Consider the following 17,836-nt stretch of genomic DNA (forward strand, 5'->3'; position numbering starts at 1 on the left):
GCTCCCTTCTGGGGCACCATGGTTTTATCATCACCAAAGAAATTTCATTATATATACGCCTGAAAGTTCGGATGTGCTCGTATCAGAACAAAAGACTCTTCGGAAATGACGGTCGTGTACTAACTTGACAATCACAACATGTGAGGCCCTTAATCCCTCTGCTTCGAATCGGCCCAACGATTCCAAGCGCTGCGGCCTTTCTCCGACCCTGAGCTGCCACTATACTTAGACTCTTGTTTCTCCCACTCAATTCTTTCCCGGCTACGGCGTGTAAGGAAAGCGCGTGTAAACTTCCATGCCTCTGTGTCAGCCAAGTTCCAGGCCTCTAACGATGCACGTAGTCGAGTTTCGACGGTCGATTTCTTGAAGGCCACGACCTTCTTCGCATGCTCCAATAGGGCTTTTTGTCTGATCTGCATCTCCTGCGGAGTTGATTTCTTTTTCTGGGATATATCATGTGGTTGGGGTCCAGGTTTTTCTGGCCTTGTGTCGGTGTCGGATTCATCTGCTCGTTCCGCATTTGCTTGTTTCTCAACTCTGACTGCCTCTTGATTTTGGTTTCCTTCAGATTTGCTGTTATCAGCTATATGTACCTCTCCTAACGACTTGGGAATTCGAAATCCAAATTGCCACTCCAGATCAGCGGGAATATCGGCTTCAGCTGTCAGCCAAAGTGCATATGTAGGTGCTTGCTCATTTGTCACCGCTTGCTTGAAGCTCATAATTCGCGAGTTGCTGGAGACTCTTGAGCCTAATAAGCCCTTGGTGGTTGTCTCAAGCCAAGGGTCCCGAGGAGCCTCCTTACGAATCCAGCTTACATCGACCGTTTCCTTGCCGCTGGTCAAGGTAGCAAGGGTCCAGGGGTGAGGAATTGTCCCGATCACAAATTCGTCAGTCGAGTTATGATACTGGTCAGAGGTAGTGACCTTCATCGATGTGGTGCCGGCAGCACAACGATTGCATTTCGAAACCCCAGGGGGGCATGACGAGGGGATAGGGTTATCGGGGCAAAGGGCGAGTGAATTGGCAAGATTTAGGGCGGGGGCGATCATCGCTGTTGTGTATTCAGAAAAGGGGCTGAGAACATCGATACCACTAGGGAAACCGCTTTGCCAGGCAGCATGTAAATGAGCGTTGATCAGTCTTTCAAGGGCACCCAAGCCCCTAGCCCGTCCATTGGTAAGACTATCGTGAATCTTTGAATATTGTTTTTGGATGACCTCCGGGCTGTAGTTTACTAACGAGCTTTGTGCTTTATCGATCTTGAAACTATTCTTTGTCGGCCCCTGGGAAACGCTCTTGGTAGTCTTGAGTGCGGGAGAGTCCATGAGCTTTCGAATTGTATTGGTGATATCCTTATTTAATCCTACGATAAGCGCATCCCCGAGGCCCCTCCATTTCGTCATGGCCGGATACTTGCCTCTTCTGAGAAAAACCAAGAGAGGATCCTGGGCGTGTGCAACCGGAAACAGGGTATGGTCCGCCAGGAAGCCAGTGCCCATAGACTCCCAAGCCAACCACTTCATCAGGTCTGCTTTCAAATCGGACTGCACTTCAAGTCTTTGTAGTTCCTGATACTTTGGATTTGTCATGGCTTCCGAAGGGCCTAGAATGGTCGGCTGGAAGCCCTGCGCCCACCAAGCGCGTCGCCAGGTTAAGAGCAACTTGCTTTCGGCATCTTTTTCTTCTATGGGCTTCTTGATTGTCGCATCATAGTAGCAGTAAACGAAAGGGCGGTCATGGAGTGGAGGAAGAAGAGCCCTGTCCTCGTCAAGTGTCAATGAGCTGGAGAGTGGAACCGACAGCCATTTCCAATCAGCCCACCATGAAGTGCCCTGAAATGAATCTTGCGCACGAACTGGGGGAGCATGAGCAGGTCCCTTGAACGGATTCAATCCATTGACGCCCTTTGTAAGAGAGTCACGGAGACCAGACACGGAGCCTTTGACTTTGTTTGAGGCACCTTGCTTTTCGGTATCACCAGAACCGGCGACGGGGACGGTGGGAGACAGAACGGAAACGATGGTATAGACGAAGACGACGAGGAGAAGAACGGCATAGGTCAAACGGCGAGACATAAAGCGGCGTTGTCTGCCGAAGAATATACTGATAGCCATTGAGTGATGGCTGGATAGCGATAGTCGATGATCACGGAAGAACGAACGGTGGAAGTTCTTTGAACTCGTGTGTTGCTACAGTAGGAATGATGGTGGAATGAGGTGTCGCAGACCTGCTGATTTTCACAATCGACAAAGACATCTAGACGATAATCGCAGTAGCAAAGGGTGAAGCACGGAAGGAGAAGGTAAAGGTAAGCTACCTACCTACTTAGGTAGGCAGGATGGAGACATGAAAATTGCCCAAAGCAAATTGCACGGATGAACAAAAGAGGACAACCACAAAAGAGGTAGGAGTGGGAGTGGGAGCTGGAGCCGGAGTAGGAGTTTAAATACGAGAATCGCTGACAAGGTCAAATAGATTTCTGGCCAGAGCTTCAGGGGTCCGTTTACAAGAGTGGGTGGTTGGTGGATGTGAGACCAGAGCAATCACACGATGTCAGCCAGAGATATGAATCTACCGTACGCAACGAGTTCTACTGATCCCTGAAAGAATGCAAACCATGAATGGTCTTTTGTTGAGCTCGAGTGGGTACCCTGACGTTAGAGACGTCTACCCCATATTTAACATGGGTTAGGTTACCAAGCTGAGGTGTGGATACACATGTTCTTTCTTTTAGGCCCAGAGCTAAGAACTACTACACTTGGATAAAGAAGCAATTATCTACTAAGGTACTCTTGGGATACCTTACCTGGCATCAGAACTACAGATGACTACCTAGGTACTGATTAATTACCTAATAAATATAATAATGTAGTCAATTTATACCATCTTCCTTACCTACTAATCCTAGGTAAGCTGGACATAAGTTTTCTATTGTTGTCCAGCTGCCCAGCCAGCCTACAGACGCTAATTGATAGGGCTGACCGGGATCTCAATCTGGGGACTAAACTTTGCGGAGAGCATTATGCTACTACCTACCCACCTAGCTACCTAGATATATATTCAATTCACTGCAATTTAAGTATCTTCAATTATGACAGATCTAATCCATATTTGCTACAATTTGCAGGGTAGGCTTATAGGTATACTCTCATAAGACCCCGCGTTTCGCATAGGAAAATACTGGGCAGGAAGGTACTGGAGTAGTGACTGGTACCTGGGTGCCTACCCAGCAGTGGCAGGCAGCAACCTCCACTCGACGAATGGAAGTGTTGCTGTTCACTTAGGTATTTTTACATGTAATTTCTCTCAGAACCTAGGTACTGCAAGTACCTATGCCGACCTTTCCATGTCTCAAGTCGCAAACTTCCTTCCGTTCAATTTCTTCCTTTTCTCAATACCCCAAACTCCCTCGGCCCATCACGTACCTACAGATGCAGAGACCAGGCGAAATTATTAGTGCACCCTTCGCCTACGTACTCACTAAAGCTAATCTAGCATTTCTTTACTGTCACAGACTAGCTACCTACCTGAATCATGGGTATCAGGCAGTTTAACGCCGACCTCAGGGCTGCAATTGACAGTCATTTCCCTTGTGTCTCCAACCTCCGAAAGGGAGATTCCGATGGAGAGATAACCTTTACATACACCCCAGAGAATGAAGCAGCGCCCATCGCTATCCAAGCATTATCAACAGAGCCGGAAGCCTACCCGAGACACCCAGGATTCCTGGTTTTTACATCATCAGAAGACGGACCAGTCGAGCTGGAAGAGTGGTTGCAAGAAATTTCCGCATCGACTAAGGACAAGACTATCACAGACTTCATCAACCTGACCTCGAAAAGGCTAGCAACGAAGCTCGAGTCTTCAGAGTCATCCGATGGTGATTCCGCCTTCGATGACAATGAAGAAGAGTCATCCTATGACGTGGTGTTTGACGATGAGTTAGGAATTAACAGTTCGCCGTCCAGAGGGCCATATCAAGCGACCTATACATCAACAAACCGGTTAAGGCGTCACCTACGGGAAGCAAAGAGAGAAGGACTCCATGTGTGGATCCCAACTGAGGGAAGAAGACACGACAGCGGCGTGCACGGAGGGAAAGCACCTGGAGTTTTTCACATCTTTTCACTCTCCATCCGCGCCTCTAAACTCAACGTTCCAGAAGAGGCCTTGGGAGCATGGGGCCTCAAGCCATCGGAATACGTTGTTATGCTGTGCAGGCTACCATCAGGATACCCCCCTCTCTCGACCTTTCTGCAATCTAGCCAAACAGCATCAGTACAGTTCAAGTTTGGAAAATGCACCAACCCGAACCCGTCTTACTCTTCTGCGATACGAGTTTTTGACGGCGATGACTCAAAAACATCAGAGGGAGCAAGGAAGGACGAATCCGAAAGCCCTTTTCTTTCTATGTACATGTCGTTGTCTCTCGATGCTCTTTTAAACACAGACTTCCCACGACTTCTACGGCTGCGCCGATCTGAGGGAATATCGTGGGATCAAGCACAAGAACTATGGTTCAGGCTCGGCAGAGGCGACCGTGACCCAGAGAGTGTGCTACAGTCTACCAGCCAAGGTCAGCACGAGAGCTCGGACCGGTTTGAGCTGGAATTCCTGCAACAAAACTTCTTGGGCGCAGAAGACATTAATATAATCCTGATCGCAATGCAATTCGGCCTTCAGAGATTGATCAATTGTACGAAGTACTGTCTCGTTTGCAGTCAAAGGATAGCGGGAGGATTTGAGGCTATCAAGCCTTTTGTTTGCGAAGATTCTCTTTGCCTTTTTCAGTATCTATCCCTCGGGTTCTGTCAAAGTATCGAGTATGAAATTATCAACAACCCCAATGTCGTGGACCTTCTCATCAGTTTCTTCTACGCCGCAGTAGCCACTAACTTCACAGTACCCAACAGCTCTTTACGCGAATTTCCGAAGGGCCTAGGACTCAAGGTTGCTACCTCGGGATACAACATACCAAGTGACACTGAACCGACTATTACAGCAGAGGTTTGTTTTGAAAGCAACACAATCAGGTTTAACCCCCTTGATTATGCCCACTACACATCGATCACAGAGGGAAGATGCATCACTCTTGTGCTCAAGCAGAGTCTTGTTCCACAGCAACCAATTATGCGAGGACGTAAGTTATCTAGCGACCACATTATTCTACCTTGTCTATTGTCTTGTGCTTTTAGCCTTACTTTCATAATGCCCTCAGACACATTTACACCACTGGATCCCAAATAGAAGCTGACAGTATCTATCATAGGTTACGCAAAATATGTCTGCATAGTCCAGTCCTGCCAACCGGCTGAAGTTACCTTCAGAGTCATATCGACATACACGGCCACGGCCGCTCGAGTCACTCCTACCAACCCAGTCGATTCTGCTAACCACTCAACGAAAGCTTGGGAGAGTGTGTTTATTTACAAGCACGAACAAGACATTGATGGACTTGAGATACAGGAACGCAACCAGGCACTCACTGTCATAAGTGAGTGCATTCCACCTGTACATGAGATGCGACAGTATCTGGTAGAAAGACCTGGGTGCAAATTATCCTCATGGAAGCGAATGGATGCATCGACCCTTGGCCTCCTTAACTGGATCGTCGCTTCAAACAGGTCCTTCATTGTACAAGATGCCTCGATACCTGGGCTGTCTCAGCCGGAAGAAGAAACGCACAAAGTTAATAACCTTATTAATGGAGTAGAGCCAGGGTGGGTTCAGTTTCGCTTTGTGCAAGGGTCTCCCGAAAAAGAAGAAGTATTTTTAAGAGAGTTGACGGGAACACCGAACAGCAAAAAGCCATGGCCTACCCTTTTTGCCTGGCACGGTAGCTTTCTTGGAAATTGGCACAGCATCATACGGACCGGCCTTAACTTCTCTGTTATCACCAACGGGCGTGCATACGGAAATGGCGTATACTTGGCAAAGGATTTTCAGACAAGCCGATCATACTCATCGCGTGGTGGAGGAAGCAGCTGGCCAAATTCGGCTCTCAGAATCACCGAAGCCATTTCCATATGTGAAATAGTCAACGATACAGCTCGCTTCGTATCGACCGACCCCCATTTTGTTGTCGACCAGATTGACTGGATACAATGCCGTTACCTTTTTATCAAGGTCGACATCGAAAATAGTCAGGCTTCCTCACACGACAAGAACGGTTCTGCGAGCTATATTGAACAGGACCCTAGCCATCAACTGACTTCCAACTCCAAACGGATCGGGATCCCCCAATCAGCCATACCAATATCTCGACGGCGTGTGCTTGGACCGAGACAGATATTGGGCTCTTCAAATGACTTTCCTATTATCTTGGACGAGACTGGAGGGGAACCTGATTTTGAAAGCAACGACGAACTGGACGACCTCCTTGCTTCTGACGACGAGGGCGAAAGCAAAGATGAGACGGCAGCAGTGACACGGAAGCGGCGACGAAGTTCCATCGACTCAGGACTTGGAGATGCACGGCAACCCGACAATACAACACCTTTTCAGCCTGGCCAGCTTGATCTGGGTTCACTCCCCAAACTAGTTGAGCCTACCTGGGCTGCATCGTCTCCAGCAGCTCTTCGAGCACTCAACGGTCAGATCAAAGATCTGCAACAGATTCAGTCAAGTACCAACATAGCTATGCTGGGGTGGTACATTGACTTTGAAAAGCTCGACAACCTGTTTCACTGGATTGTCGAACTTCACAGCTTTGATATGAACCTTGCTCTTGCACAAGACATGATCCGTTACGGATGCTCGAGTATCGTGTTGGAGGTCCGGTTTGGGGCCTCTTTTCCGATATCCCCCCCATTTGTCCGCGTGATTCGTCCACGGTTCGTGCCCTTTGCTCAGGGAGGCGGGGGTCATGTCACCATGGGGGGTTCCATATGCTCAGAGCTGCTCACCAACTCTGGATGGTCCCCAGCTCTGTCACTGGAGAAAGTGTTTCTTGAAGTCCGAATGAATCTATGCGAGAAGGATCCACCAGCTCGTATTGAACAATCCGCGGGAGTACGCCGTGCCCAGAACGGAAGCCACATGGACTATGGCATGTTTGAGGCTGTTGATGCGTACCGCCGCGCCGCTACTGCCCACGGTTGGCAAATCCCCTCCGATCTCGACATGTTAAAATCCATGTGAGGGAGATGAAGCGTATGGAATCAAAGTGTGAGAAAAAGAGTTAAAATCAACGAGTCACTTTTGTAACTTAGACCAATCGTTTTAGTACAGTACTCTAAACCTACTAGGCAGGGTAAATTAAGACTAGAGGGTACTTTGGTTCAGTCACGATATTGCAGAAGACCTTCCGGGGCATGATCATGATCAACTCTCTTTCTTTTCTTTCGCATTTTGTTTTATTTTGACGGCATTGCCGATTGCAAGGCTAATTAAACCGACCTAGACGCCTGCAAAAACACAGCAGGGACCGGCATTTGTCTAAACTTTTGGTTGATCCAAAGCTCTACGTTTTGATTTTACTTCTATGCAATTACGAGACTGGCGAGCGAACCAAATCCTTGAGGAATGTTCTTTCGTCCATACCCCCAAGCATACCACTTTTGCTTCCGACCTAAAGGTGAGAAAAAAGAAAGGGAGATACAGGTGTTAGACCTTGACATGTGTTTAGGGAAGTTTTTTGTAGAGCAAGAGAGAAGAGTCCGGGCCAGGTACAGGAACAGTTGAAATTGTGCAGCATAGCAGAAAGCAAGAAAAGTACGTGCCCAACCGGCGCTGCAACCGTTCAACTAGACCCCTTCCTCCCATAACCCTCTTCGCACACGGCTGTGTGATAATCCATTCCTTAGCAGGATACGTAGATGAGTGTGAATGGGAAACGTCGAGAAAAGATAATGCCAAAAAGCCACATCTGGCAAATGACATATGCAATATAGTATGGAAGTGCCCCGATAAACTCCAAACAAAAATATCCCAGGTCATACTTTAATGTGTTGCAGGGAGGGATAAGATCCTGCGATATCAATGGCAAAAGGTTGCATTTGTCTGGTCCGCGGTCAGATCTTTCAAACATTCTTTGCGCCCCCGTGTAATCGAGGCTGGACTTTTGTTGACAAACCGTAAGTGCAACATCAGCACCTTAATTGTGCTGGAACAACACACTGATAGACTCTCCGTGGTGGACGCGGCGGATTGCCTCGGCAAACACAGGCGAGATATCAAGTACCTCAAGCTTGGGGCATAGTCGGCGGTGCTCTTCTTGAGGAACCGAGTTGGTGACCAACATTTTGTCAATAGAAGAAGCATTGATTCGGGCAATGGAGTCGCCGCTGAAAACTCCATGTGTGACAAGGGCGTAGACTTTGGTGGCACCCTCCTTCTTGAGGAGCTTCGCAGCTCGTGTGATGGTGTTGCCGGTGTCGATAATGTCGTCGACCAGGATGCAGATACGGTTCGAAACATCACCAACCAACATCATACTCGCGTTTCGATGCTCGGTGAATCGGATGGGCCGTCGCTCCTTTGAAGCATTAAATGAGCTTTGATCATCATGGGAAAGATCAGTTGTTGGGATTACCTTGTGGATCAAAGCAAAGTCTGTCTTGAGACTGTCGGCAATCAGAGTGGCACGTTTCGCGCCTCCGGCATCGGGAGAGACAATGACAGCGTTTTGGTGACCCTGGATGTTAGTTTGGATGTAGTTCTGGAGTAGAGCCTTTCCGTATAGGTTGTCGACGGGAATGTCGAAGAAGCCTTGGTATTGAGGATCGTGGAGGTCCATGGTGATAATGTGGTCGGCGCCAGCGCAGGTGAGCAAGTCAGCAACCAGAGTACCAGCCTGAGCAATCCACTGCTTGTAGCCGGGTTTGGGCTGGAACACGGAAATGTTGGACTGGTTCTCGTAATCGTGTGTGGTGTAGGCATTCCTCTGCGAGGAAGTCGAGTTCTCAGGGTGGTGACCACGGTTTTCGGAGGTGGTGCTTGAGATAGTGTCTGAGCGACGAGGTGTAGGGTGGCCGTTGGTACCATTCACGCCGTTGGCAACCTCTGCTGTTTTCGAGAGCTTCTCGGTTAAGTTGTTGACGCCATTGGGCAGACCGGCCGACTTGGGGCCACCAGGGCGAGGTGTAGGGGGGACACTTTCAAATGTGTAGTCCTTGGAAGCGCCAGAAATTTGCGACAAAGGAGCGCCGGCTTTGTTGTAGGGCCAGTCGGGCTGTCGAGAGTAAGGGAATAAAGGCACGACGGCAGTGACTCGCTTCGCAGAGCCAGTTTTGCAAGCCGAAATCATGATACATAGATCAATCAAGTTGTCGTTGACGTTGCCGGAGCCGGATTGTATGATGTAGACGTCTTTACCACGGACCGAGTCCTTGATTTCGCAACGGCTCTCGCCGCCAGAGAATTTTCCCAAAATGCGATTGCTGGCTGGGACACCAAGAATGTGGCAGACATTCTCAGTAAGTTGCGGGTGGGAGTTACCTCCCAAAACAACAATATTGCGCACCATGGTGAAGGTGAAGTTGTGTGGGTTTTGAGGTTGAAGTAAAGTTGTCGTCGGCTAGACGAGCAAAAAGTTTTGACTGCGGCGAGGGACGGAAGCGGAAAACGGGGTGTGTGGAGGGGCCCCGAATCGGAGGGGTGAGTACGTATTTTTTTTTCCTTCTCTTATGAGGGGAAGAAAGCGAACGAGTCAAGAACTTTCTTCTAGCAGTGGAATTGAGCTTTGACTGGTTGGTGAGAGCGGAAAGATATGAAGAAACTTTGAGACGAGACAAGACGAGACGAGATAAGTTGGACGAACTTTGAGGCAAGTCAAAGTCAAAATCAGAGTGAACTTTGCGTTGAAATTTTCCAAGCTCAACCTAGTCGAGAAGTCGAATTGTGACTTTTTTTTTCCGTCTCTAAAACGTCTTCCTAAAATGGCGACCCCGGTTTGTTGGAGCGCAGTGCAGTGTCGGCAAGCGTGCGTGTGTAGTGGGGTTTGTGTGGCTAGCGGAGGTATGATTGGAAATTGCTGGCTCAGGAAGTGCTGCTGTTGGAAGGGTTCGCCAATAAAGCAGTGGAATGCAATGTCGTGAAAGGTGGCTCTGTATTAGCCTATGGTGCAGTTGCAGTTACAGTTGCAGGGGGCTCAGGGCCGGAGGTTGACGCACAGAAGAGTCGGAGCAGGGCCAGACCGACGTCACTGTGCTGCTTCTGGTCAGTGTCTCAATGCCGAATGACAGGGCAGGGATTCCCAAGTACATAAATAGATGGATAGCAAACTGTAGTGCCGGTGTCGGAGACGGCGCAGAGTTTCAGGCGGGAAATGGAACTGATCGTGAAGCTGCAGTTCGTAGAGATGGAAAGATGTTTGGCCGGGCCGAAGAAAATAAGGAAGGAGAAGGAGAAGAAGGAGGGAAATGATTAATAAATAAGACGGCGAATCGATGGGATAAAAGTCAAGCTCAAATCGAGTGGCTCGTCAACCGCGCGTGAGTGGAGGAGTGGAGATGACTGGACTGGGGAAAAGAGAGATGCGACGGGGTGAGATGTCGCGAATGGTGAAGATAAAAATCTTGGAAAAGGGAACCCAAGGGGAAGTAGGAGATTGACAGCTTGAGAGCGAGATCCTCAGTCAATTTTGCTGATGTGGGATGCAAATTGCAGTGCAAAATGCAGAGTGCAAAAAAATGATGAAATGCACCTATTGGCAACGCACTTTCAGACATGGCAAACTTAGTTAGTCAATAGAAGGCACAACCCAGAAACTCTGCTCTTTCCACAACATGATCTTTTATCATTACCTAGGTACCTATCTTGTACTGCCTGAAATGTTTGATATAGATTCCCCGTAAACACAATCCTGGTTTCATATATCTACCATCTACTACAACTTGAAGCATCACTGAAAAGACATAGAATACCGTCTGGGACATGCACCGTACTCTCTGCTACGCGTACCTCAGTACCTGTTTGCGTGCCTGCTAGGCGGTACCCACCCCCGCCAACTCGTCAGAAGTACCCCGTAGGTACTACATTTACTACCCGTACTAGTAAGGGCAGATTTGCCTAACTTTCCCGTCCCTCAATACTTAACGGGCACCCTCATGACTATCTGTACCTGTAACAGGCAATTCAAGAGGGAAAAATGACGAGCAGGGATAATCACTACAGTAGGTATAGACAGCCAGATCCAGACCGCTACATACCTTGAGCCGAATTCTCCATAGGGACGAAACATGAAATCCCTGTTGAAAATTGCAAGCAAACAATTCAATTCCATCACTATCTCCGCTTACCAATGGCTGTAGCTGTGCAACACTGAACCTGCAGCCTGGCAGGGGAATTTGATCAGTTGGTTTGTGTTATATGAGTAGTGCTCTGTACGGCTTGACAGTACAGAGTAGGTTCAATGAGATGGCTTTCCTATTGTGATTCATAGGTACGAACATACTCCTTGTGATATATCACAATTCTTCAAATTCTCATATTCGTATGGTAGCCGAGAACTGCAGGCTGCTCATTCTTTGTTCTAGGGTGGTCTAGTGGCTTGCATCCACCCGCCAACACCTTTACAGCAGAGATGCACGCGACCTCCCTCCTTCGCACACAATACTACGCAATGGGCTAAGAAGAGCTAATCAATGCTTGTCAAGCTAAAGACATTGTCTCGTTTAGATGATGCCATTGTGCACCATATGACCGGAATATGGGTATTGAAAGGCCAATATTGACAGTCCGTGAACCTCTACAGGCACATGCTAACAACTCAAGAACATCAATGAGAAAGCCAAATGTAGCTGATGCAATACACAGCCAAATCGATTGGACGGGGAAAAAGAAGTTTGAAAAGTGATGCGCTCTGACGTGTGTAACTCAGATTCCCCAGCTTTTTAGCCAGATTCACATGCAAATAAAGAGCGCATTTACGGCAGCTACCTTACCCTACTGTAAGAGGTAACAACGAAATCAGCCATTCCATAAGTTAGTATACAAACAAGCATGAAAAATGTACATGGGCTTCCAAGTATGCTGTAATGTCTTGATATGTACTATAAGCCAAGCATATTTGCATTCAAGGTAAAACGGAATTAGTAGACTGACTCATGCCATTCTAGACCTGACGTTAAAGCTGTTCTGTAATCCACTACTAAGCTACAGTGCTGTAGGTACCCATCCACCACCACAAACAGCCCCCGACTATCCAAGCTCCTGATTGGTCACGCGCATTCTCTTATTTTTCCTATCCCAGAGCCTCATTCTTTCCGTCAACAGACCCTTCTCATTACCTCACATTGCGTCTTGCAGAACCTCCAAGAAGCTCAATCAATTCAGCCGCAGCCATGAAAATTCTTGAAGCCCAGTCTGCTGTTCTCACAAACTATGAGGTGTACGAGCACCTCACGGAACAGCGTGAACGATACAAGAGTGCCAAGCGCAGAGGACCCCCAAACCTTGAGACGGTTGTTCGTGAGGTAAGATATTCTGATCGGCTCACGGCGCTCAATAGTCAAAAAAAAACAAAAAACTTTACTAACATAATTTACAGCTTCTCCAATATATTCGCACACCTCCTGGCCCTTTGAGCCAAGAACCGTTGTCATACACCGAGGGCTGCATCTCTCAACTTTTGCAGCGCCTACGGCCCTACAACCTCGCCAAGGGCGAAGTTGTCATGATCATCAACCTGCGCCCCGCCTCAGTCGCTGCTCTCAACACAGTTGTTGAGGAGATGACCGAACGGTTCAACGAGGAGCAGCAGGAAGCCATGGTCAACATCATTGCTGAAGTCCTGGGCCAGTTCCCTGCCCCTGAAGAGGAAGGCGCTGAAGAAGGTGGTGCCGATGTTTCAATGAACGACGCCGCTGCTTGAATTATCCTATCGCCAATACAACGCCAAATTACACACCCGCTCAACCTGCCACTTCATCCCATGCATTATCCTCCTAGAAAACTCACAGTATGGAGCATGAGCTTGCGCTCTGGCTGTTTGTGCCTGTCGTTGGAGTCACTGCTGTCTTGCACAGGTCCTCGAACGCCAGCTTCAACAACTCGCCCGTTACTGCAGAACATTCTACATATCGGTCCGCCCTGAGGGCTTGCGCAACTGTATATGCTTCTTGTGGATATATGATACCGTTTGGATCATCCTCTGATCTCAGATCGCGTTTCAGGCCCAGGATGATTAGAGGTAGGGTATCGTACCGCTGGAACGATCTTTTGACTTCGTCGATCCACTACCGGGTGTCAACCATTTCGTCCTTGGTCCAAGATACGACTGCTGGGCTACTCACATATCTTTGCATATTGATGAGACTCAATCGCTGGCTGATATCGTAGCAAATGACGATGGCATCGGGGTCCAGAGTTCTCCAGTTATCAGGGCACGATGTGTCAAAGAACTCAAACTGGAACTGCTTGGTCCCTGTCTTGATACCAAAGATGTAAGGCTGGTCGATATCACGAAGCATGGGAATCGGATTGACATTTTCGCCTGCACTGAGTCGGCTGAACAAGTATTACTTAGTATGAGATACCCAGGAATTTAATGGAAGTGTTGAACTCTACGTACGAAAGAAATGTAGTCTTGCCGCATTTGTCGTCTCCTACAAGGAGGATCTTGATCACTTCAGGGTCCATGATTTGTCTGCTGAGGTTCTTATGGCCTTAAAATATACGAAGCTAAGATTGATGTACTGGCGATTGATTAAGTAGATATGCGCGGGCATGGCGTTTCTTTTATGAGAGACGGAGATAGAGATGAGTGAGAGTAGTACGTAACTTATCTCTGTCACCCCCAACTGTGGCGTAAGCAACTTTGCGGGATGCACCGCCACAAGTGTTATGAGCGCCACATCTGCAAACTACTGCAAAGCCCTTTTCCACTTGTAAAGTCTGATGGGCCTGCATATAATCGCCCAAATTTGGAACCCACCAACTTCACATGAGACCCTTTGGCCGTTGTGTTGGGCGTCAAAGGCCGTTCAGTGTCACAATAAGCCAGGTTCAAGTCCGACCTCTTTCTCACAAAATCTCATCGGATTCTCCACCAAGTGGTGAATCATCTCGAGTTCGTGTGCAGCAACGAAAGACTGCTAGGTACCGCACCATGTCTGGCGAGTCCAATTATCAGTCATGGACCAAAAACGGTCTCATCCAAAAAGTCAAGGAACTTGAGGCAGAACTCGGTAATCGACCTCCTCAAGTTAAAGATGAGGAGGTATACGATCCCAAAAAGTCGACGAAGCCAAAGGTGAAGAGAAAGATGGACCCCAACAAGTACACGACACGATATATTGCCTTGAAACTTGCATATCTGGGCAAGAACTACGGTGGCTTTGAGTTCCAAGCCATGGCCAACGCTCCATCTATCGAAGAGGAGTTATGGAATGCTCTTACAAAAGCATGCCTCATCTTTCCAGAAGATGAGCGGATCGTTGACTTTGATTGCTGCGAGTATTCAAAGTGTGGTCGCACGGATAAGGGTGTTAGTGCTTTTGGCCAGGTCATTGGTCTTCGAGTGCGAAGTGCCAGACCCGTACCTAAAAAACGAAGACGCATGAGCGAAGCTGGCGAGGCAATGGTTGTTGACGAACAATCTGGAGAGAACGCCGAAGAAGAGGTGGAAGACAATACGCCACCCTTTGACCCTATCAAGGACGAGCTCCAGTACCCTCGTCTTCTCAACCGTGTTTTACCGCCTGATATTCGCATTCTTGCTTGGTGCCCCTCACCACCACCAGACTTCTCTGCTCGCTTCTCTTGCCGCGAGCGTCAATACCGATACTTCTTCACACAGCCTGCTTTCACCCCCGAGCCCAGTGCCGGTGGAGCAAGGAACGGCTGGCTTGATATTGAGGCGATGCGCGATGCAGCTAAGCGCTACGAGGGCGACCACGATTTCCGCAACTTCTGCAAGATCGATCCCGGCAAGCAAATCACAAATTTTGAGCGCACCATCTACGAGGCCGATATCGAGGAGGTCCAGGATGTGAGCTCAGCACTGCCCTATCTTTCCAGCCCGCAGTTTGCTCCCGCCGAAGGGCTGCCCACCGATGACGCCAAGTATCCCAAGGTGTACTGTTTCAAGGTTCGAGGTTCTGCCTTCTTGTGGCACCAGATTCGGCACATGGTTGCTGTTCTCTTCCTGGCCGGCCAGCGATTGGAGACGCCTGATGTCGTAACAACGATGCTTGATGTGGCAAAGAATCCGTGCAAGCCCAACTATGTGATGGCCGATGAAGTGCCCTTGGTGCTTTGGGATTGTATCTTTCCCAGTGAAAAAGATGCCCCAATTGATCCAGCGGCTGAGAAGACCGACGGTCTCGACTGGGTGTATCTAGCTGATGACCCTGCCCTGAGCAAGTCTGGGCCCTATGGTGTTATGGACGGTATGTGGGCACACTGGAGAGAGCACAAGCTGGATGAGTTGCTCTCCAACCAGCTCCTGCAAATGGTTTCAACACAACGCAGCAAGGACCCTTCGCGCCAAGTTTCACGCCCTGAGCCCACTGGCAAGCAGGCGAACAGTGTAGTTGTCTACGAGGGCGGCAACGTTGGGCGAATGGGCGGTCGCTATGTGCCAATGATGAAGAAGGATAAGCTCCAGTCCCCCGAAGAACAAAACGAGCGATATGCTATCAGAAAGGGATATACTAGCTCGGAAGATATGAGGACACAGAAGGGAATGAACAAGCGAAAGGCAGACGAGGCCATGGACGAATAGCAGTTAGATATCACCCCTGGTACATAAAAAAGTCTAGATTGAAAATCGTAAACGCTCTATGGGTATAATCTCTCAAGCCTGTACTTTGTCTTCGCCTCTCTGCTCATACAAACATCTTCTGACGCCCCTCCATACTTCCTCCACGATCTTCCGTCGCGGTAATAAGCCCGGGAACACAACTACCACATCATCCTCGCCCTCGACAATGACAATGAGGTAGTACCTGACCTCGAACCCAAGAAACGCTTCGTTGAGAAGGATATCCTGGATTTTTTCGGTGGGTATGAACCTCGTAGCCGTGCCAGCCAGATAGCTTCCAGGACTCTCACTCGTCTGCACGCCCAATCCTCTCATGACCAGGATACTCTCGCTCACATAGCCCCTTCGACTAGACAGCCATAGCACAGCTATACTGGCTGGGACAAGTACAGAAAGCGGTATGTCCTGCGCGACGGAGGCAATTGAGGTTGGTGCGCGGAGGTATGAGGGTGGTATAATCTTCAGAAGAGACGGCGCGGCATAGGCGAGTAGTGGATGGAGGGTCAGGCGTGCGTGAAGGAGAAGAAGGGTGAAGATAGAGAGGACGGCGCGGGAGATGAGAACAACGGTGTGTAATGCTGGCGGGAGCGGCCGAAGGGTCGTTACAGTGAATTCGGCGGTTGTTGGAGAGGGATGGCGGATGTGAAGACGGGGCGATATCGAGAGCATCGTTGCGGTTGGATTATGTAGTGTGTAGATTGGGAGAGTTGGTCATTTGATGGTTCGTCATGATGTATCTTAGCAGGCGAATTGGACGGTCGATCGGTGATGATGAGGTATATCGAGTGGTAGTATGTTTAGTATTTATTGCAAGAGGCACATGAGGAGCGTAAGATATTGCGACATGGCTTGTGAAGTGAGCTATGAAGAAAACATTGCCAAAGAATTGAAAGGTTGAAGCTGAATTAAAGACACCTTCCCGGCCTGAAGCTTCCACTAAAGCTCAGGGCCAAGTCGCAATGGCTACAGTGGAGTCTCAGCCCCACACTGCCACAGGGAAGGAAGGGTATATAAATTGTAAACTAGTCATCAACTTTCGACTGTAATGGTCCAACGGGGAAGGCGTTCAAACCCGCTTAACCGTCCATCCCAATTCTGGTCGTGCTTGCGCTTCCAGCCCTCCGCCGCGCCCCGCCCGAACGCTGCGGTGGCCGCCCACTCGTGCAGGTAACTCACGATGCTGGAACTTCTGCGGCCCTAAGCACTGGAGATGACCCTTGAGGGAGGTTTCACTCTGCAGAGATCTCTCCCCCGTCGCGTGGCGGGTGGGAACACGTTAGTGCGGGGGGATTTGGGATGGCAAATGGATAAGATGGAACAGCCAACTGTTTTTTTTCTTTTTTTTGCATTTTTTATAGGATTCCACAGGCTATTGATAATTGTGAAAAATACATATGCTATCATTCACGCTTGTAAAGAACCTCTAGAATCATATTTTTAGTTATTCAGAAGTGTTGTGGCTGAAGTTGTAGTCAGTTGAACCCTCTGCTACATTTCGTTGTGGTCTTTGTCATGAAGCTATCACGACCACGACCACCTCTCTCCCTCTGTGGCCTGCACCAATCACATACAAGAAAAAACACCAGAAAAGACAGCTTACAGAAACAGAATTCGTATCAAGACAATATGTTCGTTCAATTCGTTAAATACTATAAACCCTCCGGGGGAATCAAAATGCATTTCCAATCAGTCCCTTCATCCAAATCCTCACCAATACCCAATACCCTTTTTCCATCCATCATCATATCACACAAAACTCAAACAAGTGCCGCGAGGCAACATTGTAGAAAGCAGTCGCTACGTTATTCCCCTTTGTCATCCCCCAATTTTACTCTTCCATTTCCCTCCTGGTCCCGATTCAATCATGTATGTGATCGAGACCTCAACCCCCAACATGAGTGTAAAGTTAAACAAAATATGACATGAGTGCCATTTCCTTTCAAACATAATCTGTAAATATATGTGGCCGTGATCTCGAAGGACTGCGATGGTCTGGCCCAAGAAATGTAAAGTCGTGCGCATTCATCAGCATATGCTGTTCGCCGATGATGTCTCGACAGATTCAAGATGCGATGTCGAATTAATAAAGAAAAGAAAGATGAAGAAAAATGCGTTAATTTTTGGTGA

The 17,836-nt window shown here is 48.5% G+C and overlaps 8 protein-coding genes across 8 annotated transcripts; 4 read left to right on the top strand and 4 right to left on the bottom strand.

Annotated features, from left to right (window-relative positions):
* Window positions 1–149: 149 nt before the first annotated feature.
* On the bottom strand, window positions 150–2,117 carry FGSG_10842 (uncharacterized protein; the record flags this gene model as incomplete). The annotated part of the gene is made up of 1 exon (XM_011327248.1): window positions 150–2,117. One exon carries the CDS (start codon window positions 2,115–2,117, stop codon window positions 150–152), a length of 1,968 nt encoding a protein of 655 aa, XP_011325550.1.
* Window positions 2,118–3,537: 1,420 nt separating this feature from the next.
* Window positions 3,538–7,143, top strand: FGSG_10841 (uncharacterized protein; the record flags this gene model as incomplete). Its single annotated transcript, XM_011327249.1, has 3 exons — window positions 3,538–5,143; window positions 5,297–5,497; window positions 5,717–7,143. The coding sequence occupies 3 exons, from the start codon at window positions 3,538–3,540 to the stop codon at window positions 7,141–7,143; spliced, it is 3,234 nt and encodes a 1,077-aa protein (XP_011325551.1).
* Window positions 7,144–7,708: 565 nt separating this feature from the next.
* On the bottom strand, window positions 7,709–9,503 carry FGSG_10840 (ribose-phosphate pyrophosphokinase II). Its single transcript, XM_011327250.1, has 2 exons — window positions 8,537–9,503; window positions 7,709–8,479 (listed from the first exon to the last, which is right to left on the bottom strand). Exons 1-2 carry the CDS (start codon window positions 9,467–9,469, stop codon window positions 8,099–8,101), a joined length of 1,314 nt encoding a protein of 437 aa, XP_011325552.1. The 5' UTR covers window positions 9,470–9,503; the 3' UTR covers window positions 7,709–8,098.
* A 378-nt stretch (window positions 9,504–9,881) lies between these two features.
* Window positions 9,882–10,368, top strand: FGSG_13908 (uncharacterized protein; the record flags this gene model as incomplete). The annotated part of the gene is given in 3 exon segments (XM_011327251.1): window positions 9,882–9,960; window positions 10,005–10,161; window positions 10,167–10,368. Coding segments are annotated over 3 exon segments (438 nt in total).
* A 1,896-nt stretch (window positions 10,369–12,264) lies between these two features.
* Window positions 12,265–13,039, top strand: FGSG_10839 (uncharacterized protein). The gene is made up of 2 exons (XM_011327252.1): window positions 12,265–12,419; window positions 12,494–13,039. Exons 1-2 carry the CDS (start codon window positions 12,288–12,290, stop codon window positions 12,815–12,817), a joined length of 456 nt encoding a protein of 151 aa, XP_011325554.1. The 5' UTR covers window positions 12,265–12,287; the 3' UTR covers window positions 12,818–13,039.
* Window positions 12,900–13,584, bottom strand: FGSG_10838 (uncharacterized protein; the record flags this gene model as incomplete). The annotated part of the gene is made up of 3 exons (XM_011327253.1): window positions 12,900–13,181; window positions 13,239–13,452; window positions 13,517–13,584. The coding sequence occupies 3 exons, from the start codon at window positions 13,582–13,584 to the stop codon at window positions 12,900–12,902; spliced, it is 564 nt and encodes a 187-aa protein (XP_011325555.1).
* Window positions 13,585–14,053: 469 nt separating this feature from the next.
* On the top strand, window positions 14,054–15,670 carry FGSG_10837 (uncharacterized protein; the record flags this gene model as incomplete). Its single annotated transcript, XM_011327254.1, has 1 exon — window positions 14,054–15,670. One exon carries the CDS (start codon window positions 14,054–14,056, stop codon window positions 15,668–15,670), a length of 1,617 nt encoding a protein of 538 aa, XP_011325556.1.
* Window positions 15,671–15,742: 72 nt separating this feature from the next.
* FGSG_10836 (uncharacterized protein) lies at window positions 15,743–16,595 on the bottom strand (the record flags this gene model as incomplete). The annotated part of the gene is made up of 1 exon (XM_011327255.1): window positions 15,743–16,595. Exon 1 carries the CDS (start codon window positions 16,376–16,378, stop codon window positions 15,743–15,745), a length of 636 nt encoding a protein of 211 aa, XP_011325557.1. The 5' UTR covers window positions 16,379–16,595.
* Between the last annotated feature and the right edge of the window lie 1,241 nt (window positions 16,596–17,836).

The sequence above is a fragment of the Fusarium graminearum genome, chromosome 3 (genome assembly GCF_000240135.3).
Source record: "Fusarium graminearum PH-1 chromosome 3, whole genome shotgun sequence".
Lineage (NCBI taxonomy): Eukaryota > Fungi > Ascomycota > Sordariomycetes > Hypocreales > Nectriaceae > Fusarium > Fusarium graminearum.

What these genes read in the sequence shown, in the direction of transcription:
- FGSG_10840 (XM_011327250.1), bottom strand. Translation starts at nt 9,469, where the DNA reads ATGGTGCGCAATATTGTTGTTTTGGGAGGTAACTCCCACCCGCAACTT. An exon ending in ACTTTGCTTTGATCCACAAG is followed by an intron (nt 8,480 to 8,536) that starts GTAATCCCAACA and finishes AATGCTTCAAAG; the next exon opens with GAGCGACGGCCCATCCGATT.
- FGSG_10839 (XM_011327252.1), top strand. Translation starts at nt 12,288, where the DNA reads ATGAAAATTCTTGAAGCCCAGTCTGCTGTTCTCACAAACTATGAGGTG. An exon ending in TTGAGACGGTTGTTCGTGAG is followed by an intron (nt 12,420 to 12,493) that starts GTAAGATATTCT and finishes CATAATTTACAG; the next exon opens with CTTCTCCAATATATTCGCAC.